General features: G+C 37.7%; 2 protein-coding genes across 4 annotated transcripts in view; one reads left to right on the plus strand and one right to left on the minus strand.

Annotated features, from left to right (window-relative positions):
- Window positions 1–3,714, plus strand: part of cnksr1 (connector enhancer of kinase suppressor of Ras 1) — a 32,781-nt gene extending 29,067 nt beyond the window's left edge. For both annotated transcript variants that reach the window (XM_024271413.2, XM_024271406.2), the window contains 7 exons: window positions 87–160; window positions 434–505; window positions 622–692; window positions 1,165–1,226; window positions 1,330–1,417; window positions 1,588–1,769; window positions 2,833–3,714. In XM_024271413.2, coding sequence (XP_024127181.1) covers window positions 87–160; window positions 434–505; window positions 622–692; window positions 1,165–1,226; window positions 1,330–1,417; window positions 1,588–1,769; window positions 2,833–3,261 — 978 coding nt within the window. In that variant the 3' untranslated portion in view covers window positions 3,262–3,714. The remainder of the gene's footprint in view (window positions 1–86; window positions 161–433; window positions 506–621; window positions 693–1,164; window positions 1,227–1,329; window positions 1,418–1,587; window positions 1,770–2,832) is intronic.
- Window positions 3,715–6,127: 2,413 nt separating this feature from the next.
- si:dkey-221l4.11 (claudin-23) overlaps window positions 6,128–10,184 on the minus strand; it is a 4,785-nt gene continuing 728 nt past the window's right edge. For both annotated transcript variants that reach the window (XM_024271433.2, XM_024271424.2), the window contains exon 2: window positions 6,128–7,511. In XM_024271433.2, coding sequence (XP_024127201.1) covers window positions 6,646–7,383 — 738 coding nt within the window. In that variant the 5' untranslated portion in view covers window positions 7,384–7,511 and the 3' untranslated portion in view covers window positions 6,128–6,645. The remainder of the gene's footprint in view (window positions 7,512–10,184) is intronic.

The following is a 10,184-nucleotide window of genomic DNA, read 5'->3' on the forward strand; positions in this document are numbered from 1 at the left end:
ACAGCATAAAGCTAATATTTTCCTTTTATTGAATGCTCATTTTAGTTTTAGATCTGACCGTGATGATGAACTGTTTGTCTTCTCAGGATCTGAAGGCTGAAGGCCTCGTCAATGTGGCCAGCTACACTTTAGAGAGCGGACGAGAACATGGCAGAAAATAGTAAGAAACATTTCAAGATGAAGCCACAAAAATAATGATACAAGGTTTTTTTCTCAATTGTACAATGAAAGAATTATTTATTTTTTTAATTATGACTAATTTTTCTCAGAGTATGAAGAAAAAAACATTACTGTAATGCATCATTTTGAAAATCTCTCTATTTTGACATTTTTTTAATGTGTGAGAATAAAGAGTCTGTTTTTATGTTGATATCTGGAAAATAAAAGTATTTTTAAATCTTTATATTGATGTTTCTCCTCTCATCTCTTGTAGCGTTTTTCAGCTGAGCCACCATAAATTTCAGAACTTCACCTTTGCTGTTGATGATGTGACAGATATCAGCAAGTAAGAGGAAAAAAAATGAAATAATCTTGTGATATGAAACATAATTATGTCACAAAATATGTTTTATTGAATTTGATTTCTTTTCACAGTTTTTCATGTTTTTTGTATTATTTCAGGTGGATCAACAGTATAGTGACTGCAAAACAGAATGACAAAAAATCTCAAAGAGGAGCAGACAGAGAAGAAGGTAAAAAATATAATTTACTTTTTTTACATTTTAGACTATTTAAATTAATTCAATATGTCAAAAATAACTTTTTTTATCAACCTATAATATATTTAATATAGCATTATGGCAATGTTACATTTTTGGAGTGAATGTGGGAAAAAATCAAAATTGGTCCAGTACAAATAAAACACATCATAGTTAGCTGTAACTCTAAACAGAGGAGTAACTGTTAATTTCAGGGTATGGTAATAATTCAAGCCAAATTAAACTTTATTTATAGAAAAGCACTCGTCATGCTTTCAGCATTTTAAAGAGTTTTGCAATTAAAAACTAGACATAAGCCCAGACATTTACCACTATGCTCTTCCTCCTTCTCATGCATTGACACGTACACCTTATGACCTATGACCCCCACACACAATGAATATGGGTATGAAAGCATGAAAGTAATTATATACAAAGAAATGTCAACTTGTTATTTCTTTAACAGAATGCTACAGTGAAACAGAGTCAGAGGGCGAATCGTCTCCTTCATCAGGCAGGAAAAACAAGGTCAGCACCATAAAAGGGTCGCACATACATTATCATATCTTATTTGTGTCTTTTTTTAGCACCACTCTGTTAATCTTGATGTTTTTCCCCTTTTGCTCCTCAGAAGCTGCAGGTCAGCACTCTGCCTCGACCTAAGAAGTCCAGCAGGGGGCCATTATTGAGTTCACCAGCAGAGGACAGCAAAGGAACAAGTATGATTTCTACTGCTCTGTAAAACTGAATCCATATGAGGTTTAATATTTAGTGATTTGCAGTCCTTTCTTTCTTTTTAACAACTCTCAAAATATCACCATATTTGTGTTAATTTTTTTATATATCCTTTATTATATGCCCTTACTTCGTTGTCTTTCACATGACAAAGGTGCCCCGGTGGATGAGATGGGCATAATGTTGAACAACTTGAAAGAAGGAGGAGTTTCTCTGATTGGCCACGAGCAGCCCATTACCCATGACCACTTCAGGAGGTCCTTCATTCGGCGCAGCAAGAACCCTGTCATCAATGAAAAAGCCCACAAACTCAGGACTTTAAAAAGTACTCTGAAGGTAAGAGGGGAGTCAGGGTTGTTTGGTTGAATGCAACTCAAATCTTAGGCTGTAATTTCCTCTTCAAGTACCAAACATGTGATTTAAAAAAATATCAAAACCAATAAAAAGAATGTTTGGAGGGTTTCAGATTCGAGATTTAAACATTTTTAGAGATATTTTCTATAAATGTATTGTAACATCACCGTCATTATGCTACTATCACAAATATGATTTGTGATGCACTATGGGGAGGCATCGACATAATCTTCAAGAGTTCATATCAGTGTTTTTTTTATATCGTTGGCGTGGTCATGAATTTTGATGGCGGTAGTCAGAAGGCAGTCAGGTGGCCGTCAGGTGGCAGACAGGCAGCAGTCAGAAGGCAGTCAGGTGGCAGTCAGGCGACAGTCAGGTGGCAGTCAGGCGGCAGTCAGGCAGCAGTCATAAGGCAGTCAGGTGGCAGTCAGGCGGCAGTCAGGCGGCAGTCAGGTGGCAGTCAGGTGGGCGTCAGGTGGCAGTTAGGCGGCAGTCAGAAGGCAGTCAGGCGACAGTCAGGTGGCAGTCAGGCGGCAGTCAGGAAGTAGTCAGGTGGCAGTCAGGTGGCAGTTAGGCGGCAGTTAGGCGGCAGTTAGGCGGCAGTCAGGCGGCAGTCAGGCGGCAGTCAGGTGGCAGTTAGGCGGCAGTCAGGCGGCAGTCAGAAGGCAGTCAGACGGCAGTCAGAAGGCAGTCAGGTGGCAGTCAGGAAGTAGTCAGGTGGCAGTCAGGCAGCAGTCAGGTGGCAGTCAGGCAGCCATCAGGTGTTGGGGATGCCTGCCACCCTCCTGTCACTGGACTGACACCACATGACCTCCAAATGTGCTCGGGCGGCCAGTGACTGATGTCAAAAAAATAATCCGGTCGCCATAAAATATAAACTTTTTCTTAAAAACCTACACGATCACTTGCTAAATTTACTGAAAAACGTGCATTGAGGTTGCCATGCAGTGGTATTTTGGGATATGTGATTGTAGTCCTAACCGGAAAGTAACTTTCTAAGTAATTTGTGGTTAAATGTAGTAGTTGAAGTTCTTTCTCTTTTCAGGCCCGAGAGGCGGAGCTGGAGCTGATCAGCAACATCCTGGACGACAGCAATTTGACCGGGTCCAGGTACCGCCAGTGGAAGGAGGAAAACGAAGAACTGTTTCAAGAAATCGCCAAAACGGCTGCTCCCCAAACCTCCACAGCAGAAGGGGATGTTGCCCCGGCAGAGGTCACGCCTACTGAGGAGGTTACCTTGGAAACTGTTGCTAAGGAAACAGAAGGAGCATGCAGACTCAGCCTGAGTGATGGTGAGCAGCTTGTCGATGCGGAGCTTTCTGATGTTCTCATGGAGATCCCGGAGGACTTCACGGGCGCCGAGATGAACCCGGTGCTGGAACTTTCTCTGGGATCGTTGAAGGAGTCGATAAACAAAGAAGTGGGGGAAATAACAAAAGCTGGCGAACCTGCGGAACATTACTTCTACATCTAGGACTGCACAGCAGCAGCAGAAGTAGCATTTGTCTTAGTTCATCAAAGTCAAATGAACAGGGGCTGTTTGCAGGAATTTGTATGACGGATTTCTGCTGAAAGATCACTTAGAGCTGCCTCTACTTTACAGCTTGAATCAAGTAAAAAAAAAAAAAGAATCAAACCAGACTTTTATCATCTTTTGTAGATGATGAGCTTAGATATACAACCAGTTTACAGCAATTAAAAAACTAATAATCTACCAAGTGCGGATTAGAGGTCAGCATGTATTAATGAACACATGGAGTTGTTCTTAAAATCTTAATAGCTGGACTTCTGTTGGAACTCAGAAAGGATGTCTATTGTAAGTAATGCTTTATATGTAAAATAGAAATGTCTTAAAATTGATTTGTTTACTTGACTTTCTTTTAATAAACGTGCATGTAAACAGTGTTGCACAAGTTGCTTAGAAACAGTTGGCTAAGACTGTGTTATGGATTTCATTTTTTAAAGCTTTCAGGATCTAAAAATCCTTAATTTCACCCCTGATGTTCAGTTTTTTAAATATATATATGTATACATTTTTCTGATTTCCATCTTTTGCAACAGGCCGAACATCAACTCTGTCTACCAAAAGTATTCTATTTTTATATGTTGTATATTCAACAAACCCAGACTCATTGAGAAATGGCAAACAGACTGACTTTATAGGTTCTGTAAAAATAAAAAAAATTGTGAAAATGTAAAGTTTTATTTTTTATTTCTGTTGAAACTAATATACTGTAGATTATGTGTATGCATTTTTATTTTCTTAACCTTTACGGTCATTCCGCAGGCTCACCTGCATGGAGCTTTCAGATGTCACTTCCTGTCAGTCACTCCCTGAAGCTTTTGTTTTCCACTCCATATATTGACTTAACCAGACAGCAATCACAACTGACTTCTATTCGGGTAATGAGGCGACCTCGACTCGACTGTGGCGACCTTGTCTGAGGCATCTTGAGATATCGTCTCAGCCTCTCCGATTTATTGTTAACACAAAGAATTGTTAACCATAGACTTATCTGGTGACGCATGTGTGACACAGAATGCAAGATGGTTATCAGTTTTTTTTTTTAATTTGATGAATAACATGTAAATTTTGCACCTGGAAACACTTTTATCTGTTTTTTATTGTTAATAACAAATTTTAAAGTATGACGCTGCAGCTGTTTTATTCAAATATTTTACTAGAATGCACAACATTTTACAATAACAACATTTAACACGAATTCAACTCATTTTTCCCACAAAAAGACTTCATCTTCTTGCTATTCAAATTTCATGAAAGTAAAGTTTATCAAATAAAAGCTGCTGTATTAACCCCTTGACGTCTGAATTTATTTCCAGAAATGAAAACTACTAAATTTATTCATATTTTTGCTTTAAAAGAGAGACTAAATTAAGTTAATTCTAGAGCCAAAGTGCCTCGATAAGAGTCAAGAGGTTAATACAATTTGATAAAATAGACCTTTTGACAAAATTTTAGTCAACTATTCTGAAATTGAAATGTCGTAATCTCTTAAAATAAATGACATCAAAAGTTGAGGAGTCAACTTTACTAAAACAGTTTACTCAAATGGTTTTCTACTCAAGAAAACACCATAAGAAACAGCAACTATACGTTTTTAGCGTTACTATTAGTTTTTTAAAAGACTCACAAACACCTTTAAAAACTCAATATTTTAGAACAATGGAGTCCATTCACGACTACCTGCATGATCAAATGCATCAACGAGTAAAAAGAAAAACATTTCCTGTTCGATAGCAGCACACAACAAAAGTCAGTTTGATCATGTTTCAGTTTTTCTCCAGCTTTTCAAAACAATCAGAAAAATTCACATCTTCATGTTCAAATCTGCTCACCTGCAACTTTGCTTTTTTTGTCTTAAAATGATGCAAACAGTTCATGAATAATAATTGAGTTCAATTATCACAGATCGTAGAAGTCTGTAGAATTTAAAATGAACATCAATTAAGTATGTTTTGTCTGTTATTCTGGACTTTTTCCTGAAACCAAAGCCTGTTCACATTGGCAATACTTTTAGATCTCAACATTTTATTTTAGTAAGTGGACTTTTTGTCATTTAATTGTCATTTGAAGCCATTTTATCTTTCATTTTGGAAGTCGGACCAATCCAAATTCTCCCTACCCGCCCATTTGCAGTGGAAGGGATGTCCGAATTAGTTTTTTAAGCGGAGGGATACATAACCCTTCGCCACGAGGAGGTTCCACGTCGCGCTGCGGAGGAGAAGCGCTTTTTTTTCACCGCTCTGAAGCACAGAAGTTTACATTTCAATGTAAGTAATGACTTTTTGTTTTAGCACGACCTTAAAAAGTTATAAACCCCTATGTTATGTAATTAAACGCTGGAACCTCTGCATCAACGTTAATTGACCGGCGACTATTGATGACGTCATCAAGTGGAAGTGAGTCAGAAATTTGAGATACTTTTTTTCTTCATAACTCTCTGTTTTGTAAGGGGATAGAGAAGAGAAGAAAACATGTAAATTTAATAATAACACACCATACTTCCCAAAATTCATTAAAGATTCTTATATAGGATCAATATATTCCACGAGCAAAAAGGCTAGCAAAACTATTTAAATCTGTAATATTCTGCAAATATTTATTTAATCAACTGTCCTGGCTATTTAATATTTTTTCTGTATTGTACGTTGATTGTGCATTGTATACTGCATTGATTGTTTCTCATATTGTATACTTGCATTTTGCTCAATAAAGTAAAAAAGGGTGATAAGAATTTGGATTGGGCCTACCTTTTACTACATATATAATTTTGGTCCAATTTATTATGGTCAGTGTTTAACATTTTACGCTTTCAATGTTTTTTGGGTTTTTTTTTTTAATTCAAATTTCTGCTTTGTGCTACAAAAATACATATGTTTTATTCAAGGCATCATGTTTTTGTCCAAGTATGTCAATTAAAAAAAGGCTTTTACAGATCTACTTAAATAATCATGTCATTAGTCAATAGGCTAATTTTAACCGATCAAGAACTCTAATCAAAAGCTTACCTTAATGTTAGGAAATATCCAGATCATTGTACTTTTCAAAGTGGGATCTGTCATTTTAATTTGAAATTCTTGATTTCGAAGAAAATATCCTTGTTGTGATTGGTCACAAAAATGTGCATTTTCTCCAAAAGTACTGAAACAAAAAGAAGTAAATAAAATTTGTGTATTTTACTGCATGTTTCAGTTAAAGGATATTAGCTCTTAATTCTTTCTCCTTAACTTTTATCTTCCAAACACTTCAATTTATCCCTTCTTTTCATTTTTCTGATTCTCCCAATCCTACTTTTTACTCTTTTAGCGACCTGATTTTACAACTTACTGTCATTTTCTAACAGCTGACCTCATACACGTCCATGTCTGTTTTGCTGGTAATTTCTGGACATGAACGACAGGCGGGACAGACAGTTTGTTCTGGGCGTGACGGACACGTTGGGCACCTCGGTTGCTTAAAGCAAAACAGCAGAGCGCTTCCTCCCACCACCTGTAAACACGAACCCAGCCAACCAAAGTAAAGGGAGCCGGCTGGGTTCAGGCTGAGCTGGGGAAGCTTAGGGTTGCTGACTCTTTGGCTGGGATCCGTCCCGAGTCTTTTCAGGTTGTGGGTGTAAACCCCTAATGCACTGAGGCTCAGAAGCCCTGCAAACACCACCAAAATCCCCCCTGAGGCTGCCACCCCTCTCAGGGGGAGATCAGTCCAGCACCTGACCCCAATACAGGCCAGGACGATCCCGATGCCACACAGGAACAAGGAGGTGAGCACCAAACCCTGTGCCAGACGAACGCGGGGATCGCGCTGATATGGTCCGGTGATGGGCCAGCACTGTCTCAGCTCTGAGTGCTCCACCTGCATGCAGCTCTCCCACAGTCCATCAGAGCGCAGGAGCAGCACCTCCGCCGACCCAGACCTCGTCCCTTGACCTTTTGCTCGAAGAAACGATCCAGTCCCTGATACGGTCAGACGAGCGTGGCCTTCCCTCCACTGAGGGGTGATGGCAGCCGTGAAGACGAGGACCAGTCCCAAGGGGGAAAAAACAATCCCCATCACCATGGAAGCTGGAGTTTGCATGATTCTTGAAAACTGTCAAGATGTGGAACTGAAATATTTTCCATCCAAAAAAATGTATTTTAGTTTTGTGGAACTTTTTAGAGGTCAGGGATTGGTGGATGCCACTCTGCAAGAACCCATGGATTCACCTTGAAACACAGAGACAAGAGGACTATCATGATGCTTAATCCAAAACACAAACTGGCAGCAAAAACAAAGAGTCAGCAGAATAATCACAGCAATAAAAGCTCATCAAAAAAATTCTTCAGACAGACCTAATGATGCGGCGATGGGTCAAAGCGGCGGAGAAAAGGAGGCAAACCTAACAAACGTGAAGTGGAGTAAAGTGCATTAGGCTGCAAAAATGTTCAATGTCTACCTCTGTTGCTAGGAGACGAGAACCTGCCCAGTGTCGACGTGACAGTGTGTGTATGCGAAGCTGTGTTAATCATAAGATCTCTGCAACTGTGTTTGCAAACACTGCATGCTCTGGTACCACCACATTTTGTTTCTCTAAATGCTTGATGAAGGATGGACAGAAATGTGAATTTAATTTGAGGCGGACTGTGGTTTAGTGGCTTGTTGGAGGTTCAAATCCCAAGCCTTGAAAGTCATTGTGTCCTTGGGGCACTTAGCCTTGAATCCCTTAAGTGTCTCTGCACAAAAGTGCCTGTTAAATGACTGTAAATGACACTTACATGAGGTGAATGTCTCAAAAGAGTGTGCTCCTCCTCTGTAGCTCAGAGAAAAGAAGTGAGCATGTCCTCCAGAGAGGGGACAAAACGGGGTGAGTCATGCAACAACAATCGATAATCGTTTCTGTCAAACAAACACACTGAAAGACAAACCTGACGTCATGGGACAGAAAAGAAAACATGTACATCCAAGCTACAACTAAGCAAAAATGAAAGAAAGTCATGAAAAATTCGGAGTGTGTATTGGCAAGAGCTTGGTGACACAATACGTATCTCGATATTAGGGCTGGGTATCGATTATAATTTCCAGAAACAATTCAGTTAGATTCACAGGAGCCTGATTTTCTTTTTTTCCATTCATGCGATTCTTCAATTCAGTTCACACAGTTCACACATTTATACACATTTATTTAGAAATACATTCATAATCCACTATATGCTTTGAATACATTTATATTAATCTGATAAAGTATACATACTGTAAAATGTATTATTGAAATAATGAGATTGTTATAAGCATACAGTGTTTCATTATTTCTCAAAAGGAAAAACAATAACAACATTTTCAGATCATTAATATTGTAAAAAGTTTTAACCTCTCCTGAGGGGTGTTTCAGTTTGGCCACTAGGTGGTGATAGCGCTATAGCATTACACCTTATTCCAGAAGAAGAAGAAAATATGAAGAAAAACAATGTTTTAGACCATTAGAAAATTCATGCCTGTGAGTTTAAAAATATGTTAATTTATTCAGCCTTGCATGTTTAGGACGACCGAGTGTTAGCATTAGCTGTCCAATGAGAAACTCCATTAAGCGTTAGCATCAAGCTAGCGGACTTCAGCTTTATGTGTTTAATCTATTTAAATTTTTTATTAATCGATTATTTATCTATTAAGCTTAAATCAATTCCAATCGATTTTATCAACCCATTCCTTCTCAAAACATATCACAATACGATACATATTGCGATAAGACTGTACCAGAACGATTTTTCACTTTATTTGAAGAGTATGACTTAGAAAAAAAACTCTACCTGAATATCAATACGTCTTTCGATGTAATGAAATGGTAAAATTTGTTTTATGAAATTGTCCCAACATTAATCAATATTGAACAACGTGGAACAGAGTTTCGATTCAGTACTCGTCCCAAGTAAAAACTAAGCAGTACATGTGTCTTTACAACAAAAAGTCTGACTGAACATTTAACTAAAGCTGGTTCTCACAAGATCTTCTTGTTGTAGTTTTGATCGCAATATATGCGCAAAGAGGCTCACTGCTCTATGCTGCCATCTAATGGTCGGGGGTTAAAGTGGAAAACAAAAGTAAGACGCTCTTAAATAATTAATTAAATATCGTCTTGTCAGCATTTTAAATTGATATAAGTATTGTCAAACGAAATATCACGATATTTTGCCAAATCAGCTTTTCCCTACGCCCTCAATAAATATGAGAATAACATATTCAACTTTCTAAAACAAAACAAACACAAATATCTGATGGTTATAGATCATCGTGAGACACTTTGGGGAGACTGTTCTTATTTTGTAAACAGTTTCGCATTAATTCAGTACATGCCAAACCAAATATTGCGATATATTGCCAAAATCGATTTTTCTCTACACCCCTATGAAAAAATGTTTCACATAAGAGGTAAAAATATCTGTTTAGACCTTGGAGACACAAATTTCTCTGTTTGGCTATTCTCTATGAAGAAGATGAGTCTTTTTTATTGTCTTTTACCAGTTTTTGATGAGAGTTCTGTTACATTTTTTTTAAGGAAAAGCACTTCATTTTCTTAAAGAAAAAAGAAAGAAAATTAAAATTTTATATATAAATATGGCGAAGACATGAACACATTTGAAGCACTTTTAACCTTTCCATAACCCCATTAGTGCAAATTATACTGAAAAGTCTCAAGGGGTCACAATGTGCAAAGAAAACACAAGAGAAGACTTTAAAACCACAATACAATGACTGTAAAACAATTTCTCTCCATTTAATCACTAATTTAAATCATTTGATAGAATAATGAATCCTCTTGTATTTTGTTTTTCTTGTTTTTGCAAGATTTATCTTGAAGATCACAACAGGTGTCATTCTAAAAAAAATTCAGCATTTGCTCACCA

Source organism: Oryzias melastigma, linkage group LG22 (genome assembly GCF_002922805.2).
Source record: "Oryzias melastigma strain HK-1 linkage group LG22, ASM292280v2, whole genome shotgun sequence".
Lineage (NCBI taxonomy): Eukaryota > Metazoa > Chordata > Actinopteri > Beloniformes > Adrianichthyidae > Oryzias > Oryzias melastigma.